We start from the raw sequence: 26,671 nt of genomic DNA, 5'->3' as shown, positions 1-26,671 counted from the left end.
TAATTTGTGCCACCCCAGAGTATCTTTTGAAATGTGGCAGAGCCAGGCCTCCCATCTCAATTTGGTGGTCCAGCCATTCAGTTTTGATTCTTGGTTTCTGATTTGACCATAGGGATCTTTGAATAACTTTTTAAAATTTCTTAAAGCAATGTACTGTCTTATTGTAAATGACCCAAAATATCAATAACTAAAATCCATCCCCCCAAAACAACCCTAAACCCATGTCAATTGAGGCTAAGGAATGATGTCTAAAAACTTGACGGTATAATGGGCTTAGGTAAAGCTGATTTCTCTGTGAGGTCAAATGTTGACTTCTTTATTTAAGTGCTTGCCTGACTCTGAAAAGCCAATCAGTGTAATTATACTGTGGTGTAAAGGTTAACATCATCCAGTTAGTCTGACTTGGAGACAGGAAATCAGTACTTGTGCTCTAGGGATTCTTCCTTATGGGTAGGGCAGCCTAAGCACATATAGTAAAAAAAAGGCAGAGAAGACTAAGGCTATAGGTAGGTGGGGTCCATGAGACTAGCAGAGGCTGACATTAAGCATGGTTGTGGTTTGTTATAACCTGACCACTTCAAAGAAATTTTGTTCACCAGTACACAGACTCCAAATCTGACCTACCCTGATGTGGGATTCTGCCCTGTAAGCTGGCAGCAAAAAATGGAACTGTGGGACTCTCTGCATGTTGTGTCTCATTGAGTCCATGTTGGATTGGCTCAGATGACAAGGTGTTTGTTTTAACATCAAGCTGGGCTCTTTCCATCTCATGAGTGTAAGAAAACTCTCTCTCCAGGGTGCTCATATGGCCCCAATTATCCTAGTATCTGAGCTCCTCATGATCTTTACCACACTTATTCTCACAACACTCCTGGGAGGTAGAACAGTACTATTATCCCCATCTTGCAGATGGGGGACTGAGGCACAGAGAACCTAAGTGACTGGGCCAAGGTCATACAGGAAGTCTGTGGCAGAGCGTGGACTGGAACCCAGGTCTGCCTAGGTTAATGTCTTAACCACTAGACCATTCTTTTTCTCACCTCTCCTGTAATGTCTGTGCTGGGTTACATCTGTGCAGCCCCCTTAATGCTAATGGCTTTGAGTTGGCATTCCGGAGGGCCAGATTGGAAGACAGTGGATTGCACAGGTATAAATGAACATAAGAATGGCCATACTAGGGTCAGATCAATGGTCCATCTAGCCCAGGAACCTGTCTTCCTACAGGGCCAATGCCAGGTACTTCAGAGGGAATGAACAGAACAGGGCAATTATCAAGTGATGCATCCCCTGTTTTCCAGTCCCAGCATCTGGCAGTGAGAGATTTAGGGACACCCAGAGCACGGGGTTGAGTCCCTGACCATCCTGGCTAATAGCCATCAATGGACCTATCCTCCGTGAATTTATCTAATTCTACTTTTAACCAGTTATACTTTTTGATTTGATTTTAAATTTAAATTTAAATCATGATTTAAATCACTAGTCAGGAAGACTTGATTTAATCATGGATTTCTACATAAAAGTGCATTCTTGTTGGTTGTTATAACCTCAATACATATTCTTCATAACTCAGAGGTAGATGTAGGTTTCATTTTTAGAAGGTACACACTATAAATTTTTAAGTGATTTATTTTGAAAACTTTTCAAATTAGTTTTACAGCTATATCAGAAAATGAATGATTGTTTGGTTATTTCATTTACCAAAGATAATTGAAGCAGATATTTATGAAGTCGTTGGGAGGTGAACTATCTCCAATTGAACAGGTTAATCATTAATATTTGGAGGATTTTCTTGCCATGCTGTATTAGAAGGAGAACATCACTAGACAGACATTTAAATTGTTTTATTTAACTAAAACAACAACGTTATGTATTTTGGATTTTTTTCTTCAACAGCAAACACATAATATTTTAACAAAACATGCATATGCATTCTTGAATTTAGTTAAACATTCAAGGTTTTTAAAATCCGGTTTGTTTTTGTTAAAATTGTTTTTAACTAAAATAGTTAAATTAAATGTTTTTTGTTTTTGTTTTTTAAATTAAATCGACTATGTCAGCCAGGTCAACATGAGAAACTTAAAATATTGGCTTCTGCAGCCAACTCAGTCGTCTTCACCTTCATTTTCCTGTTTTTTCATAATCTGGAAAAGAAAAACAAGCTTTTCTGCTTTTTCAGGTCCCAAACGATTTCTCAATTTGGAATGAAAGAAAGAAAATATTCTTTCTACACTGGCAGAAGAAGCTACTGCTGTTAAAAGTGAGATTATCACTTCAACAGTCTCTGAATCCAAGTGCTTAAGTGACTTCCACCAGTTCACTGGTGTGACTTTCTTTAAAACATCATCAGCAAACATATATTTCTTGAATGGTTCACCCTTAGCTCTGAAGTTTATTATAGTTGGCATTATGGAGGGATGATTGCTGGATGTCCATGTCATAGCCAACTCCTCTTCTTCGGCAGTTAAGGTTTGACCCTGGTACTGAGTATTGAGAATATTTGCAGGAAAATGAGCTGGAGATCGTGCTTGTCTCATTAGTTTTTTTAATGGTTGTAATTTAACTCTGTCATTGCATATTTCTCTTTTTAAGATCTCCCTCAGTTCCTTCCAAATTTCAACAGCGTCAGCAATAAAACAGCGATTTCCCTGCATTTTGTTCAAGGCTACGGAAATAGGCATCAGGGTATTCAGCATGTGTTCCACATTTCCCTTAAGCCCAGTGTCGAGAACTTTGGCTGTGACGGTGCCATCTATTTTTTCACGATTTTGTTCACAAACTGTCATCAGATGAGGCCAGTTCTTGATACAATACTCAAAACAGTCCACTCCTGAGTTCCATCGCACGTCTTGTGGGAGAGTTCGCTTGGTTCCTCCCACTTTTTTCAGAGCAGCTGCTGCAAAGTGGTTGTTACGGAAGTATTTTGCAGTTTCAACAACATTAGCCTTTATTTCTGGAACACTGAAGTCTTTGCCTAGGAGTTGCAATAAATGAGCACTGCAACCGTATGATGTTCGCTTGGGACTCTCTTCACACTCTTCTAAATAGTTTCTTCTCATCTTGGATATATTTGCAGCATTGTCTGTGACCAAGCTGCGTACTAGACATTTGACTTTTTTTTTCAGTGTTTTATAGCTTTTACTGCTACTTCTTGTAAGTATTCTGCTGTGTGGGCGTTTCCTGATGTATCAATTGTTTCTGTAAGGAAGACATTCCCTTCTTCTGTTGTCACACAAGCACATACAACAGGATCATTGCGGACATTGCTCCACCCATCAAGACTCAGGTTAACAATTTTACCCTCTAGACCTTTTGCACGCTGATCAATTTCTCTTTCATACGCTTCATCCAGCAATTTGCCTGCGACATCTGCTCTGTTGGGTGGACTGTATCCTGGTCTTCATGACTGAACCATGTTAATGAAGTGTGGATTCTCAATCATACGGAAAGCAGAGTTTGTTGCATAAACAAACCGGGCAATTTTTTCATCAATTAACTCTTTTTGTAATCTGCTGGTTCTTATCACAAACTTACTTATGGTTGTTTCTGGATGATGGAGATTTTTTTCCCTTTTTGCTACAGGTGATATACTGTGGCTATGTGACATACATGGTGTAACTGAAACACTATCATTGGCAGATAACTCTGAAACTATGGAAAATGATGGTGATCTTGAAGGTGGATAGTCTTCAGAATTCTGTATGTTGAGGATGGATTCTCCTAAACAATATAAATCAATACAGTTATTTAATTATTATTACCATACTGCTCATCTAGTATTACTCATTGCATTCGCTGACACTCAGTACTACTTTAAAGGTGAAACTATAAAAGGAAGATCTGCCTATTTCAGCTTTTTATTTTTTATCACAACTGCATCTAAAACGATAGTACCATAGAGTAACAACTATATATTTTGCTCAAACATGAGAATTCAAGAATAGTCCAGAAGGAAGACAGGCAGTCCTTAAGAAAGAAATATGAAATAAAAAAGTTTACCAACCTGAAGATCCTGCATGTTCAGACATGTTCCTTTCATCATCTTCAGCGCCGCTTCCTCCTGAGAAGGAACACTTCTCATGATGTTGTTTCATTTGGGCAACCAGGCCTTGCATTTCTTTGTTGCACTGTTTGCATTTTGCACGCATGCCTGTCTTACCCACAGGTAGAGGAACTTCATTAAAATATTCCCAAACTGGGTCTCTTTTACAGCCTGCTGCCATTATAGGTTTTCCCTTTTAGTGAGAGAATGGTTTGGTAGATCTCAAATCAATGAAGGCTACACTCAGAAAGACCTCGAGACTTCTGGAATATGCTGCTCAAACAGTTTCACTGTTGTTTCTACTGCCTGTCCCTCCCTTCTCATATTTATTTCCAGACTTCTTCTCTTTGTCCAGATCTATTCCGCCCCCAACAATCTTCTATTCATTGAACTTTTTGAAACTTTGCAATTTTAGAGAGAGGTAAGGGATTAACTCTGTGTGCACAAATTTGCAGAGGGACAATAGGGTTGAGGTCTGTTATTTCTCACCTCTCTGTATTTTATTTATTTAAAAACATTTTTGCTGTTAACAAGCACGTTATCTCTGGAGACACAAATTCACAGTTTGAGAACTGCAAAATTAAGCATCTTTGATGATATCTCCTAGACTGGCCTGAGTCCCATTGGGTAGATAGAAAGATTAACCTAAATAATCTATACAGAAGCCCCTGGAACCCCATAAAATTGGGTCCCTAATCCATGAACTGTTGGAACTCATTTACAAAACTTTTCTTAAACATTATATGCATATATTGTCTCATACTATAGAATTAGAATTTATAATCCCTATTCCATGATGAGATATCTTTGAGCTATAATATAGTATCTTAATTAAAACTATCTTTAGCTAGGTTTTTTCCTCAAAAAGCATTTTATCAAAAAAATCTGATTTAAATAAAAATAAATAAATAATTGATTTCTATCCACCCTGCTTTTGGCATTCACAACATCCCCTGGCAACAAGGTTCACAGGTTGACTGTGCGTTGTGTGAAGAAGTACTTACTTCCTATTGTTTTTTTCTTTCAGCCTGCCGCCTATTAATTTTATTGGGTGACCCCCTGGTTCTCATGTTCTCTGCACCAGTCATGATTTTATAGACCTCTATCTATTCCCCCTTAGTCATCTCTTTTCTAAGATGAACGGTCTCAGTCTTTTTAATCTCTCCTCATATGGAAGCTGTTCTGTACCCCTAATCATTTTAATTGCCTTACTCTGTACTTTTTCTAATTTTAATACTGTGTATCTTTTATGAGATGGGGTGACCAGCGCTGTATGAAGTATTCAAGGCTGAGCGAACCATGGATTTCTTTAGTGTCATTATGATATTTTCTGTCTTATTAACTAATATTCCTAACATTCTGTTAGCTTTTTTGACTGCCATTGTACATTGAGTAGATGTTTTCAGAGAACTATCCACGGTGACTCCAAGATCTCTTTCTTGAGTGGTAACAGCTAATTTAGACCCTCTCATTTTGTATATGTAGTGGGGATTATATTTTCCAGTGTTCATTGCTTTGCATTTATCAACACTGAATTTCATCTGCCATTTTGTTGTCTAGTTACCCAGTTTTGTAAGATCCCTTTGTAACTCTTCAGTCAGCTTTGGACTTAACTATTTTGAGTAACTTAGTATCATCTGATCATTTATGAATATGTTGAACAGAACTGGTCCCAGTGCAGATTCCTGGGACCCAGCTATTTACCTCTCTCCACTGTGAAACTGACCATTCATTTGTACACTTTGATTTCTATGTTTTAATCGGTTACTGATTCATGAGAGGACCTTCCCTCTTATCCCATGACTGCTTACTTTGCTTAGGAGCCTTTGGTGTGGGACCTTGTCAAAGACTTTCTGAAAGTCCAAGGACACTGTATCCACTGGATCACTCTTGTCCACATGTTTGTTGACACCCTCAAAGAATTCTAATAGATTGCTGTGGCATGATATCCCTTTACAAAAGCCATGTTAACTCTTCCCTAGTATATCATGTTCATCTGCGTCTGATAATTCTGTTGTTTCCTACAGTTTCAACCAGTTTCCCTTGTACTGAAGTTAGGCTTACCTGCCTGTCGGAGGCGATGCATGGGGTGAGGCACCACAAGGTCATGTCTGTCCCGTCCCCCCTTCCATCCCCCCTCCCCCCCGATTTCTGCCTTCCATTTAGCACAGAGGTTTTCAAACTGTGTGGTGGCCGTAGGGGGATGCGCCCCACAGTTTGAAAACGGTCACATCCTGCCAGGAACTGGTGGGAGCTGCTTGGGTCCCTGGCTCTCTGCACTGTGGGAGCCTGCCTGCCTTGCTTCCCGAGCTGTGCCACCCCTGCATGGCCAGGCGCTCCCCCAGCAGGACGGGGAGCACAGCTCCTAGCTGCACCCCGATGTGCTCTTGCCTCTCCCCTGAAGGAGACGAGCACCAGCTGGCAACGCCCCCTGGAGCTGGCCCCTGTCCACGGAGCCTGTCTGCCACGAGATGCTCCCCGAGGTGCTTGTTCGCTGGTGCTCCTGGCTCCGCTGCGGTTCCTCAGCCCAGAGGTGACATGTGGAGTGGTCACATGCCCACCTCAAATCTTTAAATTGTGCCCCCCCGCTCTCCCGCTCATCAAGAGTTACTCGTTGTCTCTGCAGCTTGTAATTGCCAGGATCACCTCTTGAGCCCTTTTTAAAAAAATTGGCATTTCATTAGCTATCCTTCGGTCATCTGGTCCAGAGGCTGATTTAAGTGATAGGTTATGTACCATGGTTAGTGGTTCTGCAATTGCATATTTGAGTCCTTCAGAAGTCTTGGGCGAATCCCACCTGGTCCTTATGACTTATTACTGTTAAATGTATCCATTTGTTCCACTACCTCCTGTAATGACACCTCAATCTGGGACAGATCCTCAGATTCATCACCTAAAAAGAATGGCTCAGCTTTGGGAATCTCCCTCACATCCTCCACCATGAAGACAGATGCAAAGAATTCATTTAGCTTCTCCACAACAGCCTTGTCTTCCTTGAGTGCTGCTTTAGCACCTTGATCGTCCAGTGGTCCCACTGATTGTTTGGCAGGCTTCCAGCTTCTGATGTACTTAAAAAAAATTTTTTTTCTGTTAGTTTTTGTGTCTTTTGCTAGCTGCTCTTCAAATTACACTAGGTGCTGTTGGCATTAGCATGCCATAAACATCTTGTTGCTGAGGACATGAGAAGGGAGGAAATTAAGATTCTGGAAACCTTTGTGGAATTAAGAAAACATCATCACCCATCTCTGTGAAGCTAAACTTGCCCTGATCCACCCAGCACAAGGTTCCAGGACAAGTTGTGGACCTGACTTACAAGGAAAGCTGCAGGAACAAATATAAATGCTGTATGAACTGTAAAGAGAGCTTTCAACCAGCCCCAAGCAGTGCTTTTTGAGAGCAGTTCCTGGGGAGGGGAGTTTGGATGGATTGTAGGAATTCGACTGGTCCATAGAAGGCTTCAAACTTCTTCCTAGGGGGTCAGGTCAGGTTAGACACGACATGAGGGGGAGCTGATATGGGGCAAAACTCCAAAAGCAAAGTACAGTAACCAGGTGTCAATGCTGTGGTAAAACACTGACATGCCGTCACCTAGTTTGAGAATTGGACTCTCTCCATGTGAAGAGACAATGGGCACTACTTCACATCTCCATTCACGGATAGAGAGCTTCTTAAGACCTCAGTCAAAGTTAAGGACCCCTGGATGGGCTTTACTGACGTCAGCGACAAAGACACTGACTCCGCTGTGATGGCATGGTTGGGCCAAGCTACTTGGAGACTCGTGTTGGCTCCTGCTGAAGCGGGAGCCAGCCATGCGCAGCTGAGTGGAATTCAGAAAACCACCAGTGTGCATCAATCCTTGGTCACCATCTGCGTGTGGCTCACTCTGCTGCTCCCAAGGAGGCTAGAGACTCAAGGGGAGGACATTGTGGTTACTCAGCCACCAGCAGGTGATTTGGCTTCCTTCTCTGCCTCCTCCCTCTTTACTGATCAGTGCCCTGGGACATTGGCTGCAGGCTCTTTTGCGGCCAGTTTTACATAGGAAACCAGCACCAAAGGTTTAGAAACTCATGATGACTGCAGTCTGCCATCACTTTGATCTGAGGTAAATTTGGGTTCCCAAGCCTGGTGGGTAACACTGTGTGTCTGAGTGGATCATCTCTCTGGTAGTGTGATGCGGGGCCTTGGCTCTTTCCATGCTGCGCAAAACGAAGAAGCCAAGGTCTCTGCCCCAGCATATCTACAGTGTAATCCAGCCAAAGTGTGTGTGAGGGGCCAGTCAAATTTACGTAAACATACTTGCTAATGTACATATATTTGACTATTCTTGGCCTGTTGGAAAACAAAGGGTGTGTTTAAAATAAATTTTCCCCATCTTCAGGCGCAGATGGTCTGTTCTGCCCCTGCAGCAAGGTCAGGGGCAGCGCTCTCCACTTTCTTCAGGGGACATGAGCCTCTCTTGTCTTCTGGAGTTCACCAGCACTCCACTCCTGGAGCTGCCCCACATCTGCCTTCAGCTCTGTTCCTCCTCCTCTGAGATCTGAGCCCCCTTTTCCCTGTCTCATCTTGCCACCCAGCTCTCTGCTCCCCTCTTTCCTCTTGGCTGACCCCTCTCCCCATGGATGCTGATTGACATATGACTAATGCCTGTCAATATTTTAAAGACCAGAATCATCCATTACCTGGCTGAAAGAGACTCTGGACAACGGGCATCTCAAAAGAAGTCAATCTTCCTGGACAGGACCCATTGCTCTCTTCCTCCTCTGCCCGGTGCAGCATCATGGTCATAGTTGTGGCAGCCAGCGGTCAGATCTTGGAGCAGGCCTGAGAAAACGACCCGCCTCCCCACAGTCTGAGTTTAGGCAGGTTTGCCTGCAGTTTGCCCTGCTGCGTGCTGTTCTGATGAGCAAAGGGGTGACTGCCGCTTCCTGGGGCAGGATGTTGTTAAAGTCAGTACCCCGACCTGCTTGCCAGAATGGAAGAAGTTGGGAGGTGGCGTAAGCAGGTAAGCTGTGCCTGGAGTGGCACTTGAGAGGCTAAGCAAAGCTGGGGTGAATCTAGTATTAGGCTTTCCATCCTTGAACATGTTCCCCAGAGTTGTTCCCTGTTCCAGAATCACTGGAAAGTGTCCAGATGGCACCAGTCTGGCTAGCTTCTGTTTTCTGTTTCAATCCCCTCCACCAGTCCAGGTGTACGCTGCCGCCCCCCCTTCCCTCCCCCAGCACAATCCTCCGACCCAACCACCCTCTTCCAGTTAATAAAGCTGCAGGACTCGTTCTGCTCATCCCAAGAATGCAGGTGCTAACAAGGCTTAGTGAAAGTGTAAACAAACCCAAGCGTGAGGGATCAATAACCTCTGGCCAACGCATTCCTTCTGGAAAACAGGCTCAAGCTTGCAGTCTGCGGAGAGGCTCTGGGCTTCCTGTTTCCCTTCAGGGTGGGTGACTGGTGTGTGTTTGTTTATTTGTGGCTCTTGTGAACTGAGGTGGGAGCGGATGGGGTTTATTTTATTGTCAGATGGGATGTGACAGTCACTGCTAGGGGTGGGAGGGACAGAGGAGGGCAAAATCCTTGGGCTGGAGGATTCTCCTTGGGGGAGAACCGAGGCATGAATGTAAGGGGCTGCGGGAAGCACTGAGCATTCTTGCCCTCTATCTGTTGATATGTATGGGGCTGATGAAGCTTAGATATGGACAGGAAAGTAACCCCTAAGTCATGTTGGCATCTCCCCTCTTTGGGAGGATACCGAAGGTTTGGGTGGATGGATGCTTATCAAATGGAAAGGAGACAGAATCATTCAGGAAAGCGTCTTGGATGTTCTGGTGTCTGTCAGATCAGGGCCTTCACGTGTGCACTTGTTCTCCGAGGAGTATCTTCCTCGCAGCGTGTGACGGGCCCAGGGAAGTTCTTGAGCTGCTAGGGGTGGCGGATGAGTAGAGCCCTGAAAAGTGGGTACTCTGCTGCTGCATGGTACAAAAGAAGCTGCTGAGAAGGGAGAAGAGAAGTTGTATGTGCCAAGCCCCACAGCCTGTTCCTGCGTTCTCTGCAGGTGCACATGCAGGAGTGTCTGTGCGGTTGAGAGAGGGCAGAACAGGCAGCAGTGAGCAGCTCTACACTCGGGGCTAGCAGTCCTCACACTGCTCCCTCGTGGGAGCAGAGAGAGACCAGTTTGTGCCGTGAAATCAGTTACTCCCAGAAGAGTGGGTGCTTGGGTTTCTGAGAAGCTTCTGGTTTGATTGGCTGTTCTCCCAAAGCCTTATATTTGCATGAATGCAAGTGTCAGGTTTGCACTGAGACCCCGGCTTCCTCCGCACTGACAGAGGCGTGGGGTTTTGTTTTGTTTTGTTTAAAGTGAAGTAATTAACGCAGGATAGTTATCTCGCTGCAAAATCTGAATGGAGACAAAGCAGTTGTTGTGTTTTACTGCAAGGCCTATAGGTGAGGTCAGCATGATACTGGCTGCCTGGGTTGACCTGCTCTAGTTTATCACACAATGCAACTGTGATTTGTCTCCACTCTGTTTTTAGAGCAGGACAGCTAATGCGCATTGGTGATCCCATGGTAAAAACTGACCTTTCCAGCCAGTGAAGACCAAGCTGCTGAGTTTCTTCTAGCCACATCCTGTAGTTAAAGTCCTTCGCAGGAATTGCCTGTAGCCCTTCACTGTGGCTCTCTTAAGCCACGCTGGACCATTACTGTGCAATGCTGCAGTATTGAGATGACCAGATGTCCTGATTCTATAGGGACAGTCCCAATTTTTGGGGCTTTTTCTTATATAGGCACCTATTACCTCCCACACCCTGTCCTGATTTTTTACACTTGCTATCTGGACACCCTATGCGGTGTCATCTTGAAAATGGATAAAACCCTGTAAAGAGCCCAGTAAAATACATTGAGCTGAACTCTCCAGGGAGTTACTTCTGATTTGAAATTAGTGTGACTGAGAGCAGAGGTTGGCTCCTTGCGCATTAAGTACTGCGTCAGGGGGTGGACGGAAGAATGAACAATATAGAGAGCTTTTAGGCAAACCATATCTTCACTGCTGCTCTTCAATACAAGGAAGGCCCCCCATGTTTTAAGGAAGAGGCCCTGAATGGAATTCCCCTTGTATTGCAGACTGTGGGTGGTGATGACATTGGTAGGTAGACACATGGAAACAGTGTGTTTGGAAGAATTATTTTTGGAGCTGTTAGTCCATTTGATTTATATATATATATATGAAGTTTGGTGCTCTGTGTCGACTCAGTTGACAGTGCTGTCGGGATTCTTGTGACTAGACCAAGATGGTGGGTCTACTTTGGCTGAAAAGGAGGTGGGAAGAGAAGTGTTACAAAGAGCTTCGTACAGTCCTGAATGGGAGAACTGATCCCCTGCCACTCTCTGGGAACTGGCAGGAAGGCGAAGGTTGTGGGCTGGGGAGTCGTTAACAGTTCTTACTACAGGCTAGCTGTGCCTTATGACAAACAGGAGGGCACACGGCGGTCTACGCCAATCAACTTCAAAGCGGTGTCTAGCCCTGTCAAAAATATGGGTTCTTCCAAGACAGCCGGGACGGATGGCAACCCTAAATGGTTGAATCAGCAGTTGGGGGATCAGTCGCACCCTTCTTCCTTTGGGGTGTTTCACTGAAATGTGCGTGCATGTATAGGCGTGCAGTGACAAATGGATCCAAGTGGTGGCCTCTATTTCCAATGTTGTTTTGATGATATTTATAATACACTCCACTGGTAACAGATGAAGAGTCACTCCCAAGTTACTTGAGTTGCAGTTAGCAAGGTGTTCCTTGCCTTGGTTTGATACATGGTCAGGAGTGAGCACGCTTGTTTGCTGTTCAGCCCAGAGCCTTCCATCGGTGCTGCTGTTGGCTGGCGTGTCAGATTTCCACCCAGCTAAATAAACTGCTCGAAAATGAAGGGACATGTTACTCCCCTGTCTGTGCAGCGAGTGGAGTTTCACCAGGGTAGAATTACAGCCCACGTTTGCTGTAAGCTGTATTCTGAATTGCTTGGAAACATCGGGTGTCTAGAAAATGTGACTCACAAATGTCATTATTCGGTTCCCCTGAGGATTAAAGAAACACTTTTCCAGGAAGCAACTGGTTCTTGTTTTCCGAGGGTAATCAAAATCCTTTCCCAGAATCTGCTTTGGGGAGGACAGGCAGTGAGGTGTCCCCTTGTCATTCAGATCCAGCCAGTCTATCTCCATTTACAGTGAACTTAAATAGGGCACAACTTAAATAGGTCACATCGAATTTGAAACCTCGCCACCCCTTTCCTTGTTCTAGATGCTGCCTTAAAGCGAGATCACTTGTCTGGGTGTGTTGAGAGGACCGTAGCTGGGATGTTCTGGCACTCCATTCAGTGTTGGGAGCGACTTGCACTGTGTCCCAGCAGCATGACGCTGGGGCAGCCGAGTCTGAGGTGGTGAGGATTTCCACAGCCGTAAGCCTGTTCTTGTGCCCCAATCAGTCTGATCCTGCAGGCTGTTGGCATTCATTATAGCTGTGTGCTGTCTTCACGCTGATATGGTTTGGGCACTCAGGTTCTGACGGAAGTTTAACTTGCCCCATTCCGCTGCTGCCTTTCCGCTGGACCTTTTGCCTGGGGGAAACAGGCTGACGTACCAGCTGTTCATAACCTGAGATGAATGATCTGATATGACAAATATAAGAGCTGTACCGTGAGATTCCTGGTGCGAGCATCTGAAGTCCGCCCATGTATCGGGTCCAGCCACAGCAAGTGGAATTCCACTAAATTATCGAAGGTTTATAATGATGAGCCCCCAGATCCAAGAAATAGCTGTTGTCAGTCATGCTGGTGATTTTGGTGATGTGGGAATCTTATCTTGTCAACGGGCTGTGAGAGGGCCATGATTTTCAGTCACTGCCACCTTCATCTAGGGTTGCTTCCTTCTTAGATTTGTCGTGTTGTACAGTCATCTCCATGTCCCATAATGATACTCTTGTGTCTGCCCCAGAGCAAAGTTGAGATTTTCTGTGTGAGCCAGATCCAAAGCCTGTTGAACTTATGTAGCAAGTGAAGGTTAGACCCTATAAAAATTGGGACAGGTGGTCACCCTGTATCCTCCTTCCATCTCCCTCCTCACCTGATCCTAATCAGGGGCTTGTATTTCTTTAAATGCTTCATGACAAGGATTTCAGTTAGGGGTTTGTTTTCAGTGGTTGAAATGATCTCCAGAGATTTTGCTTTTTGTACTTTTTAAAAAAATATTTGCTCTCTGGTAGCTGCTGAGCAGTAAAATACGAGAGTTTTCCTGTTGGGTTGTGGGGAGGGTTCCTTTCTGGAAGCAGGACAGACCTTGGATTCAGTGAAACCTCTCTCTGGTTCTGGAGGGAATAAGCCACAATTAGAACGCGGAAGGTTTTGTTTTGTTGGTTCCTACATTGTACTTTTCCTGTGGCCTGTTGAGTGCCGTCCAGATGTGTTTGGTATTCAGCCGTATCTGGCTGGGGGAGGGCCAGGGAAATGTGCTGGTGTTGCATTATTGTAGACAGTGGCTCTGGCAAGCTGAGCTTGCAGCTTTGCAGATGTATACAAACGTGGAGACTGCACTTGGGCACCTGGCACCCCTCGGGGAGGCAAAGGCAGCGATTCCTATTCATAACTCGACTCGCTAGGGAATCCATGCAAGGGAGGCGTGGACAGAAGTGGCCTGTGTGATCTATTTTGGGTGGGAATAGTTGTAGGGAAGAGTGAAAGGGACACTGGCCGGTAGTTTAAACCAAAGAATATGATGGTTCTAAAAACAGCCCCTAATTAGGAGAGGCACAGATTCTAAATACATGGCGGCTCCAAGGCTATGGAACTTTGTTAAACTGGACTTGATTAAACTGAACTACGGGTTTTATGACAGGTTTCAGAGTAGCAGCCGTGTTAGTCTGTATCCGCAAAAAGAAAAGGAGGACTTGTGGCACCTTAGAGACTAACCCATTTATTTGAGCATAAGCTTTCGTGAGCTACAGCTCACTTCATCGGATGCATTCAGTGGAAAATGTATTTTCTTTTTACAGGTTTTATGTTTATTTCCATAATTTCAGGGGAGGAAAAACCTTATTTATACAATTATTATTATTTATTATTTGTTTGTTCTCTTGAAAAAAAACCTACAGCCCTAAATAGTAAAATGATTCTAAGATGCAGTTAAACTTGGGGGAGGGGGCCAAACTGTTTGAAAATGTGACAATGAAGTGTTCAGGAACTCCAAATAATCTTAACTCTGCCCCTGTATCCCACTGCTCTTGTATATTATCCATATCTGGCAGATGAGGAATGCTTATGATTGAGTACGGCAATTTGACAAGGCTTCACATTGATTGTGTAATGGACACAAATAGTTCGGTATCTTTTGCGGGTGAAAGTGCCATTCATTGTGCGCCACATTCATTCTACTCTGTCTGGAAGAGCTAAGGTGCTCATGTGTCCCAGTTTGGTGAGTGATATACTTACAGTTAGGTTTGTGGTTACTGTTGCTAGAGTGGATGGGATCAAAGTGGTTGGCTATAGAGGCTGGGCTGTAAGACTTACAGTGTTAATTACCCTCCCCTTCATGTAACACATGGATTCTCAAATTGGGTGGTGGTGGGGGGTTGTCACGTTATGATCACGCTCCCTTTTTTATGGCCAGGCTCGAGGAGGAGGGTCCCAAAACACTTTTCTGTTGTAACACGAGGTCACTGCATAGAAAGGTTGAGAACCACTTACAATGTGTGGAATAGTGATACTTGTAGAGGTGCCGGGGATGGCAATAGATGTGGCTTTTCAACTTCCGTTGAAATGATGGCTCTGGACTGTGTGTGTGTGTGTGTGTTTGTATATATATTAGTCAGTAAGAGAAAATCGTGATAAGATCTTGACTCTATTTGGAAAGGTTTTGGTGTACGTGTAGGGTAAGGGCCGAGACGTTAGCCTAGCAATCTTGGGAAGGGGCTGAGAACTGGAGGAGAAAAACAGACTGTGGTCCAGTAGAAATTGTCTGTAGTGGGCAATCGGTGCAGAGGATGGTATGTCAAGTATCAAACGGCGTAGCAGAAGGTTGCAGCTTTCATGGCAAAGCATTGTGGCAAAGCATATATGCAGGGTAGACTGTGTCGGACATTTTGGCAGGGATTTGGAAGCCGCGTGAAGGCCCGTTTGCAGTAATTTACCCCTGCGTTTCCATCCAAACGTAACTTGAAAAGTAAATTTCAACCTGGCTTTGCTTTCACATTTTTTAAAAAGGTCTAAGAATCTCCCTGTCCCACAAATTATAGATTTGAACTTTAAAACTGCAGCTTAACTAAACTGGGTGGGAGGGTGTTTGAGAATTTGGGAGTGTGGGAGTTTCTTGAGAATTTTCCTCTCGATGAGTGTAATACATGATCAGTGACACCTTGGTGTATATGTTTGATCTGCCTGGATTTTGATTCGTGTATTAAACTATGTCCAGTTCAGATCTTTTTGACCCTCTTCCATATTGTCAGTTCACGAGCAGGCTTGCTAAAGTTCACAGCTGCGTGATGAACTCTAACAGAGTATGAGCAACCAGGGTTTATAAACTCAGTGGCATTCTCAAAGTGTAGAAAGTGTTGTCCCGACTATGTCCAAAGCTAACCCACCAGACTTCACAGCAATAGCCAAAGGCACCATCCTTGTTGATTTCAGCGGAGTAAGCCAAGTTTAGAGATTCTAGGCCAAACCATGTTTGATGGATGACCTGAATGAGGAGGGGGTTGTGGGGAAAGAGAGTTGTGAAACATTTAAAAATGCAACCTCAAGTAGCCCCTGCATGAACAGAGCTGGTGGATCTCAATCCAGTAAGAAGGGATCCCACCACAGAAATTTCCACCACCACAGCTGACCCTAGCTGAGAGTCTCTTAGCTGAGAAACCAAGGACTGAACAAGTCCCAGACATTGCAATGCCCTCTCAACCCCTTCGAGGGCAGGGCTAAGGTGCACAGCTGGGGTGAGAGGAAGCTTGCACTCAGCCGCTGGTGCTGGCTCTGCAAGGCTCTGTAACCCCCGTGAATGATAACAAGCCTCTTGAGGGGAGAGGCAGGTCAGGATAAGAACAAGGAAGGGGGTTAAAATAACTAGGGGCCAAACGCTCCCTGTGCCAGGCTTGGAGTAGGAGGTAATGCCGGGGTTGTTGGGAGGAGTCCTCCTTTGCCACTTCTCCAGGCTGTGGAGCAGCAGTGGAATGGCTCCGAGTCTGCTACCTGTAGTGCTGAAGCTGGGCTAGGCCCAGCTGCTGTTGCTCCCTGGCTCTGTAGGATCCGCCAGTCCCCACCTCACTGTGCGGAGGTGTAAAAGAAAACTGGTGAAACACAGACACTCCTGTTGCACAGGATCATTAAATTGCCCCCACACCACCATTCCTGCCCTGGCTCCTTGTCCTTCCACAGAATGGAGCGGGATTTACTGCAGGTGAAGCAATGATGAATGGTTTTATAAAGCAGCCTCCGCATCCCTGCCCTTCGACTTATCCAGGCAAATGCAGTTTAGGTCATGTCTGGGTTTTCAAAGAGTTAGGTGCCCAACTCCCTTAGGCCTTGTCTAGCACCAACAGCGTGTAATGGCTGCTAATGTCACCTGTGTACCCAGACCCTTGGATAATGATAGTCACGTTATCGGTGCCCTTCCCTGGGCCTTCTCTAGTGACTAAGGGATCCTGGGGGCTTTCCAACAGCCATGACGCCAATGAAAAGTGCAAGCCGCAGGGTTACCTAGAGAGGGCAGCCAACCTTCACAAGCCTAGGGATAGCATGTATCTGTACAGCTTCAGAACACTGAGTGGCCATTTACTAAGGAACCCTCCAGACACCTTTGTGAGCTGGCTAGGATTAATCACAGCCAGTTTTGCAGAAGGGAAAGCTGAAGTGAAGTGATTTGGCTGAGGTCATGCAGGCATCAGTGGCAGAGCAGAGAAATTCAACTTCAGCCTCTCCAGTCCTAGGCTAATGCCTAACCATTGGGCATGCTCTCCTCTCCCCTGTTCCCTCCTTCATTGGTGTGTTTGAGAACTCAGATACCCCATGGCTGTTCTGCTACATTTTCAGTCCTCTCATTCCCTTTTCCTTCCTCTTTTCCCCCCAGTCGATATTCGTGAAATCCAAGAGATTCGTCCAGGAAATAATTCCCGAGATTTTGACCGATACCAGGAGGATCCCTCTTTCCGGTCAGACCCGTCTCACTGCTTCGTCGTCCTCTATGGAATGGAGTTCAGGCTGAAAACTCTCAGCCTGCAAGGTGGGCAGTCCCTTCCATTAGCTTTGGATTTGCAGGGTCATTTTGATTGCATGCTCCTCAGGGCAGGGACTATAGTTTACCTGTGTGTTTTAGCATGCCCAGTTCTGCCCATCTGTCAACACAGTATCCAAGCTTTGGGGATACTTAAATATTAAATGAAGATGATGAGGGTGCTTGAATGCCACTAACTTCAAATATTCTTTTCACCTTTCTTATTGCTTGTTTACTGGAGCCAGTTGCACCAATTTAACTTAAAATCAGTGCCAAAGGCGGTGTAGGTGTTCTCATTTTGGTTTAAGGGTGGCTTGTTTCAGATTAGCATAGGTCAGTTAGGAGCAGGTTTAAACTCAATCTGAGACAAGCCACTCCAAACAGCTTCCAGCAGTGCTTTCGCTATATCGGTTCACAAACCAATGTAAGTTCAATCGGTGCACCTTTCTCCTGTAGACAAGCCTTGGTGGGCAGCCGTACTGGCTTCTGCATGTGCAAGACAATTGTGCCTTCTACATACACAACGATTGCCAGAACACACAGGGAGAGAGATGTTATTTTCTAGCTTCAAAGAGGATACAGCAAACAATGGGGAGGTTAAAAAGAAATCCGCGCACATTCTAAAAATAGCTGTCGCTTACGTCTCCAGAGCAGCTGAAATGTCGCTCCTTGAAAACAAACAGGCCCCAAAAAACCCCCAAGGCCTCGTCAGCGAGGTGGCTTAGAACGCCGAGCATGGAGGTGAATAGGAACTGGCCAGTCGTGTGTATTGAGAGAGATGCGGGCGAGAGCTTAGTAGTGAGAGCTGATGGCTGGAGACAATCTCACGGGGAGAACTGCTGTCTGAGGGAGACGTTACGGGGCGCTGGAGAGGCTCGGAGATCAGCAAGGTGGGAGTTACTGACAATGCAGGGAAGGGAAGGGCCCAAGAGGGGAGAACAGATAGCAGTGCTGTATTTTTTTTATATTCGGCAATGGATGGTGAAGCAGGGGTTGACACGGATCCACCTTGTGGTGATGTTTAGGCCCCTGGCCTGGCTGGATCCACTTCCTCGTGCCATGCTGCAGCTGTGCCGGGGCTTCCTCCGTGGAAGCCAGGGTCAGTGCGGCTGCCTCGTACCTTCACGGGCCCTGTTTTTTATTTTCACAGCCACATCCGAGGATGAAGTCAACATGTGGATCAAAGGGTTAAACTGGCTGGTGGGGGATACTCTCAGGGCCTCCACCCCCCTGCAAATCGAAAGGTAAGGCAAGCCTCAGGGAGGTGAGGGGCTAATGACAGCAAGGCGGGCACAGGGCAGGCAGCCGCTCTGCTGCTTTGGTCCAGTTTATCCTCGGAGCCCTTCTCCACCAATGCACTTCAGTCCTCGCCCTCCTCCCTTTTTCTGTGGCTCCAGACACCATGGTCTGCACCAAGACGGCTGTCTGTCCTGCCCTGCCACATCCCAGCAACCCCACCCCGCTCTGGCAAAGCATCCGCATCCTCAGTGGCAGCATCGCCTTTTCCAGGCACGCTTTTGTGCTGAGTCAATTGTGTGGGAGCTTCTGGGAGCTGAGTAAGGAGCTGCTTAGAGCTTAGGCTGAGAGAGGCCCTCCTCATTCCACTTGTGATCTACAAAGGGTTTAAGCCCAGAACTCCCTAAGTGAAAGGTTTCATTGCATTGACCTGCTGTGGTACGTGATCCTCCACTCGCTCCATGATCAGGATGTGCCTGATCCTGCCTGCCAGTAGGAGTGCTGGGTGCATAAAAAATGTCAGAACACAGGTCTGCAGTGAGAAACTAACCTGCTTCCCACAGGTGCAGCCAGGCATTCCGATGGGAGTTGGGGGATGACACCAAAGGGAGTTGAGGACAGTTCAGTACCTGGCAGAATTAGGCCTGGAGAGAGTGTTTGATACGGAGCAATCAAGATTTATGAAGTAAAACGACTGTGTGTTTGCACCTGTGTGTGTTTCCTTTCAGGTGGCTCCGGAAGCAGTTCTACTCACTGGATCGCAACCGAGAAGACAGGTAAGGAGAGAGGAGCTCTCGTTTGCACAGATTTATGTATTTAGAAAAGTTGGGCCTGTTTTACTCAGTGCTCAAGTCTCAAAATTGAAGATGTCTCAGGTGCTCCTCACTGGGCATAAACTGTGAAATGCATTTAGAAACCAAACGTGTAATAAGGGCATTTGCGCACCTCCTCCTGGTGCTGTCCCTCCTTCTAAAGATCAAAACTAAGAGCTTGGCTACAGAAACATTTAGTTGGTGTCAAGCTGGGGTGTAAATGTACCTTGCACTAGCCTGCCGTGCACTAACTGTCCGTGTGGATCTTGCTGAAAGCGCATTAACAATTCCTTAGTGAGCTTTGATCTACCCTGCTTCGGCATGGGACTAGCTCAAAGCTCACTAAGGAATTGTGAATGCATGAGCAGGATCCACAGGGACCATTCATTTCAAGGCAGGCTAGTGTGGGGTTGATTCACACCCCAGTTCATCGCAAATGAAATATTGGTGTAGACAAGCCTTGCAACTCTTACTCTGGTGAGCAATTCTGTTGAAGTTCATGGGGCTTGCTGATCTGAGTGAAGCTTGCTCATCTGAGCTAGGTTTGTAGAATCAGACTCCTAACTTGTAACACTGACAGCATATGGGCTTAGTGTATTGGTGTTTCCCTCTGACTTTTAAAGGGCTTTGTCAGTTTTAGCTGAAGTCCAAAGCGTAGGCTGTGTGGAGTTTTTTAAGAGGCTTTCTATACCCTAATAGGAGTCTAAATCTTTTCATGGTTATTTGAAATACTCCATGTAAACAGTTTTTGTTTTCTATTGACCCTGTGGAACTCCTTGCCAGAGGATGTTGTGAAGGCCAAGACCATAACAGGGTTAAAAAAAGAACTAGATTAAATTCATGGAGGATAGATCCATCAATGGCTATTAGCGAGGATGGGCAGGAATGGTTTCCCTAGCCTCTGTTTGCCAGAAGCTGGGAATGAGCTACAGGGGATGGATCACTAGATGGTTACCTGTTCTGTTCATTCCCTCTGGGGACCTGGCACTGGCAGAAAACAGGATATTGGGCTAGACGGACCTTTTATCTGACCCGTTCCCTGCAGTTAGGAATGCAAAACACCAGGGCATTGGGGTCTTCTGGGATCCAGCAAGGGAAACTGAGCCATGGAGCCCCAATTGTCTCTGCTCAAAGAACCACACCACACGAAGCAATATACAGTAGCAAGAGCCCAGTCGGTGCTAAAACATTTTATTTTTGTTACTCTCCCCGCCTCTCGACCCCCATCACCCCTTTGTTTCTCACCCACTTGGCTTGTCTTTTAGACTGTGAGCTCTTTGGGGCACGGACTGCGCCACTGACAGTGTGTTTGTGCTGGTCCCCTCCTGGTTGAGGTCTTTTGGTGGGACTCCCTCCTCGCTCTCCCCTACCGTGAGGAGGGCTGGTCTGAGGTGTGGGCACCCTGTAAGCCCTGCTGGGATTTCAGTGGTGTGTAGATCTGTGCACAAAGGTGAATTTCGCCGAGTGAGAGGAGCTTTGCCCTCTGAACTCCGCCGCTGCTGACATGAGTTTAAATGGGTACAGTGTTCTTTTTCAGTCTGCCCTCCACACGAGAGTCAGCAGCCATCTCCTCTTAGGGCACTGTTCCCTGCCTCCTTTCGTTTTCTGTGACACGGTTCTCCTTAGTGATGTTAACAGAGCACATTAACCTTTCGCTATTGATTTTTTTTAAAGTGCCTTTCCCCTTGAGATGTGAAACATTCATCCATTACCGCTGAACAGTGAGAGAAGTGGTGCGGGGGAAGGCTGCGGAGGCATTGCTCATGCAACAATGTGTGTCCTCACATTACAATAAGAAACCTGCCGGACTCCATCTGTCAAGGGTTGTGTCTGCCCCGTTTATTTATCTAGACATTAATGCCATGCTTATTGCCATGGTGATTGAGCACCTGGTGGGATTAAATATCCCAAAGGATCTCCTGTTTGTCCTTTTGCCGTTCTGCTCATTGTGTTGTATTGCGGGAAGGCCAGCGAGTTCCACGTTCCACCCTGAGGCTTGTTACTCTAATCCCTGCGGGAAGCCACTGCCACACTCATGGCACAGCAGTCGGGGAACTTCTCTCCCCTGCTCGTGAGCTTTGCTCTTGCTCCGTGGCATGAGGCTGTCCTGGGGTTGTCACAGGTGTGTTTGTGTCATGGTGGGGTATCGCGGGCCATTTGCACAGAAGGCCTTGAATACCAGAACAACCCTTGACTCTGCATTTAGTGGGAAACCAGTGGTATGAACAGGTCCCGTGGGGGCATCCATCGTCCTCTGACATTTCACGTCCCCTGCTGATCTGTGCCCTGCCAGGGGAGAGCCTGCCACCTCTGTCGTTATTGCCCACTCTCCCTTCTGCAGTCTGTGAACCTGGTTTTCAGCTGTAGCTCATTATGACCCAGTGCTAGCTCTGGGCAGAAACAGGCCTCTGAACTCAAGCAGCATGGGCATAATCAAAGCTGGCCAAAATACAGGGCAGAGTATGTATAAGAGAGGGAGGGGAGTGCTTCATGTTGCTTGGATCCAGACGGACTTGTGTCCGTGTCTCATGGCGTGGTGAGAGGGTTGCCTCGTCCATGCTGAATGTGCCACTTAGAGGACTGGAGAGATGATTAATGCTTGTGCAGCAGAGAGGAACAGAAGTGTTGTCTTCAATATATTCCAGCAGCGCTAATGCACTTAATGGATCTCTGTAATTGTTACTTGTTTTTTAAATATTTTAAAACTCTGTTTTCCGGTTTCCACTGCTCCTGGTGTGTTCTTGGGGTGGGGGGAGCAAAGATGCAACTGATTGGCTCATTTAAACAGAGTCCTTGTTAAAGTGAGGGCTAATGGGGTTTCTCTTTGTATGAGATGGTAAGAGCCAAATTACCAGGCTCAGGCCTCCAAATCTAAATGCTATATCTTTTGCATGTTTAGCTGGCCCTCTGTGTGTGAAAATTGGATGTTTGGGTGTTCAGCAGTTCAATCTGCAGATGAAAAACAGGTGCAGAAGTGGAGGTACAGATTTGGAGGCTAGATTAAAGAGAGATGAAAACATGGCCCTTATTTCAATGGATCCAGTCACACACACACAGCAGCTTTAAAGAGACCATCAGATAAAATGTGGTGTAAAATTTAGATTCTGTGTATTTACGTGTGCGTATGTGTACACACACACACCCTGACCCCTCCCTCCACCCAGAAACCACCCGAACAGAACATGAATTCTTTCCGTATCTAAATCCAGAAGACACATTGCTATCAGTCTTTAAATATATAATCTCTCCATGGCATTTGAAATAAAATTAAGAAAATAAACTTTCTCCTTCAGTGTTTGCCAGTGGTAGCATCAGGCAAGTCACTAGAGCCTTCAAATGAAATTGACTAAAAGCAAAATGTGACAGTGACCAGTCTCCTTCTGTTGTCCAAGTTGTGAGAGGTGCAAAATGTTAAGCCAGGAACATAAAGAGTGAAAGTAAATAAGATTTTAGTTCCTTCTGTTTTATAACAGTCTTACATACTTTTGGTAAATTAGTTGCAGAAGTTGTGGGGAGTTAAAAAGTATGGGGTGAAATCCTGGCCCCAGTGGGGAGTTGTAACATTGGTTTCAATGGAGCTGGGATTTCATCCATGGTTTTGAAGCTGGCAATGGCTTTTAAAAAGGGAGCAGTGAGCTGTGTTTTTAAAATAATAATCTTTAAAAATCAGCAACAAACCAACTATCCATTGTAGCAGGTTCTTGGAAGCTGGAAAATAACATCCCCATCCCCACCACTTACTAGAGACCCTGTCCTTTGAACAGGCATGTATTTAGTCACATACACGTGGGCAGTCCTGTTGGCTTCAACGAGGCTACATGCATGTATACAGTTAAGCAGGTGTGTAACCAATTGCACGTGCAGGACCTAGTTTTATACCAACACTTTTAAAACCAATTGTGTGTATATGATCGGCCCGTCCCACCTCAACCCTCAGTTGCAGGTGCTGTAGGACAAACCCCCAAGTCTGGCCCAGGGGTGTGTTTGTGTGCATCCCACAAATATACACACACGCAATGGCTGTTTAGGGGTTATTTGGTCACTGTTTTTGGTAAGCGGGGGAGGATGTTAGTTTTTTTCCCTAAATACAGTCCAGAAAACAACGCTTTGCCTGTGCCGATGAAAAATTGCTCCTTTTGGGGCGAAATTACAGTGTCAGGTTACAGAGACGTTTGGGATGGGTGTTTCAAGTTTTGCTCTGATTGCACCTATGTATAAATACCTTAAAAAGCCTAAAACTCAGGTCAGTTTATTTTCTATGTATTGAGATTTAAAATGATAAAAAAACACCTGTCCAAGGCTCTAGGCACCTTAACATAATTAATAATGCAATACATAAAATCCATATATAAGCTGTTTCCTCCTGCCGCAAGCTGTGAGTGGAAAGCTGGGCACCTCTCTTATTGTGGTGTGGTGTCCTTTTTTCCTCTTATACCATCGCAGCTGGGCTGACCGCTTTAGTGCTGCCAACACCCACCCCGGGTCTGTGCTGCAAACCCGCCCTCCTCTGTTGTCATCTGCTCCTGCTAGTGTTTCATTGGAACACTGCTGTCTCAGTAGTCTTGAAGATGTAGCAGAATGCTGCAGTGAACCAGCTAAACAAAAACCTTGAGTGGAAACCTCCTCTCTTGGGGAGAAGATGCTACCCTTGCAGGCTTCCCTTTCCCCATCAGTCATGTCCCTCCTCTTCTGGGGGTAGGGTTAATCCTTTTCTGTTTTCTCTCCCACGTCGGAAAGCAGTAACCTGGCAGACATAGGGCTCTTGGCTCACCCAGTGAGGTCTGGAAATAATAAATAGATAATTACTGGGTTCCATTTCCTGACCTAATCACTGGAGCCTGAGCATCAAACTGCAGGCCCTTAAGACTGGTCGTCTGTGAGCTGCATCTCTGGAGTGTAGCTGAAAAGGGGTTTTAACTGGATTAAATCAACCCTTTCCTGTTATACTATCAAGGGACTCTCTGCATTCCTCTGCCTGGTGAGTAGATCAGCACCAGCATGTTGCCAGGAGCAGACAGGTTCTCTGCCAGCAAATCATAATCTGCAACTGACTTGCTTGGGCTTTGTGAGTCAGCATTTGGCTGATCACAAATCTGAGAGAATTATTAGATGGGTGGGGGTTCCCCTCTGAATGTCAGTCTGCACTGGCTGCTGTGCATGGAGACTGTGTGGGCATGTTAGCTAATTAGCTGGGTGGCTGTTATGCAGTGAGCAGGGCACACTGGGTATCACATTTCCATCTCCAGAGCCCGTACATATGCTCGCAAGCAGCCCTGGAGCCAGTGAGGAAACAGGGATAGCACCAACCTCTTGTTGATCCCCAAGGCGTGCTGGCTTGGAGATCTGACTCTCCTGCCCTCTCTGCATACTGGGGGTCCCTACTCCTTGCACAGGTTTTTCCCAACATAGGGGGCAATCTATACAATTCAAGCTGTGCATCTGTCTCACTGAACTGGTCATTTCCAAGTCCCAATGACTGCAGGAGGTGGGTGGGCAGGGGCCAGCCGTGGCTTCCAAGCCCCAGTTTTAAAGGAACCAGTTTGGCTGTCTGCAGGTGGGCTCAGACTTCTGGCTTGTTTCCCAGAGCTGTTTGCCTTCGCTCCCAAGGACCTCACCCAGGCTGGCTTGCACAAGGATCTGAGAGCGGGCTGAGTGCTGTAGCACGGAGTCCACAGGTGATCTAGTGACTGATGACTCGTGCTCGGGGGCGGGGGAATGAGGTTGATAAGTATCTTGTCACACAGTCCTTACCCCGTCAGTTTATCATCCCTGACCTGTGGGGCAAGATGGCTGGGTTCTTCCCTGGGCTCTGAGAATGGCCTGCTCAGAGAATTAGAGTTTGTTACATAGGCATGTGAACTGGTTCCAAGCTGCCATGGATTATATCAGGCTGGGTTCATGCTCAGTGTGCTGTGTCTCTTGTCCTCCCTCTCTCTGTGAGCTCTTTGGGAGTCTCTGGCTATGCAGAGGGCCCTCGTGGCGGCGAGAAATTTCTGCTAAGTTCTCCATTGGCAGGGTGTACGGTGGGTGGGTGTGAAATGTATGTGTGTGTGTATATATATATATATAGTGGGGAGGGAATGGAAAGCAAACACATACACACATCTGTTTCTCATGCATGCATCATGGAAAATTAGAGTGGGGAGGCTGGAAAAAGACAGACTGTGCCAGTTAGAGCAAATATTTAAAGATCTATGAAGAGCTTGTCTCCGCCTCTGACTGGTAGGTTTCAGATCTTATCTCTTTCCCAAGTAAGAGAGCTGCCTGGCTCAGTGCCTGTGGTACAGTAATTGGATAATCTTTCGTCTTTCCCATGTGGGTGTCTTTATTGTATATGAAAGTGAGGGTGTAAGAGCCCTGTCTAGAGTCCCGCATGGTAGGAGCTGGTGCTCTGAAAGTGTCCCCAGAACAGCTCTGCCAATTTACCTGGCAGTCCTGTAACACCACCTGCTTTTCCCATCCCCATGGTGCTTCGCTGATGCATCTCACTTGTGACCACAGCACCTCCTGATGCTCCAGTCCTGAATGCCTACTCAGGCTCTGTCCCTGCCCCTTCATCCTCAACTGCTGTGTCCCTTACTGGTCCAGCCCTGGGCCCCACAAACCCAGATCTGCCCCTCAGAACTGACCCACTCAATCCCAGGTGCTTCCAGCCCTTCGCTTCGCTTTAGAAATGAAGTGGTGTCTTGTTGGAAGATAGAGACAGGATGCCCCCTGTGAGCAAGAGCCAGGTTCATGTCCCCTTGTGAGCTGGAATCCTTGTTTCTAGCGGTGAAGGCTAATGCACTGGCCTGGTGTGCCACGGCTACCTAGGGATAGGTTTTCTCTTACACGCATCCCATCCCATGCACACACCCCTTCATAAGCCCCAAACCTCACCTCTGGCGGGACTGAGATCAGTATTGAATGCACAAAGTATACATCGTGTATTAGCATGAATGGGGAGCGACAGGTTGGGGCCCACCTTCCTTGTGGTCTGTCCTGTAATCTCATGTCTTTGAGTCATGACTGTAGCTTGTGAGAGCTGCTTCCTGCAACCTTCCCCCTTAGGTGTTCTGCTGGCTGTCGGTGATGGTCCCATTCCTCCCCTCTTCCTCTTTTGTTCTGAGTGAGGCCAGCTGATTGTCCCTGTCTCTTGGACCTAGGATGCCGCAAGCATGTGACGTGATGGGTGGGCAGAGAGTTCCCGGTGAGAGGGCTGTGATGCTTGTGGAGGAAGCTCTGCAGGGAAAGTCACTCCCTGGCTGTAGCAATGTGGTTCAACACTGAGCTGGTGGCAAGGATTCCCCTAGCACAAGCCGTGCCCTTTTGCCAGGTGTCCGGTTTTCGCCTGGAACATCTAGTCGAAAAG

At 46.3% G+C, this 26,671-nt stretch overlaps 1 protein-coding gene across 6 annotated transcripts in view; it reads left to right on the top strand.

The window, feature by feature from the left end:
- The window catches only part of PLCG1 (phospholipase C gamma 1), a 95,727-nt gene that overhangs the window by 23,338 nt on the left and 45,718 nt on the right, over window positions 1-26,671 (top strand). For all 6 annotated transcript variants that reach the window (XM_084646304.1, XM_084646303.1, XM_084646307.1 and 3 more), the window contains 3 exons: window positions 17,129-17,281; window positions 18,423-18,516; window positions 19,237-19,284. In XM_084646304.1, the coding sequence (XP_084502430.1) occupies window positions 17,129-17,281; window positions 18,423-18,516; window positions 19,237-19,284 (295 nt within the window). The remainder of the gene's footprint in view (window positions 1-17,128; window positions 17,282-18,422; window positions 18,517-19,236; window positions 19,285-26,671) is intronic.

The sequence above is a fragment of the Lepidochelys olivacea genome, assembly GCF_965140295.1.
Source record: "Lepidochelys olivacea isolate rLepOli2 genome assembly, chromosome: 13".
Classification (NCBI taxonomy): domain Eukaryota; kingdom Metazoa; phylum Chordata; order Testudines; family Cheloniidae; genus Lepidochelys; species Lepidochelys olivacea.
Note: the sequence above shows the minus strand (reverse complement) of the source record. Positions and strands in the feature narration are given on the sequence as shown.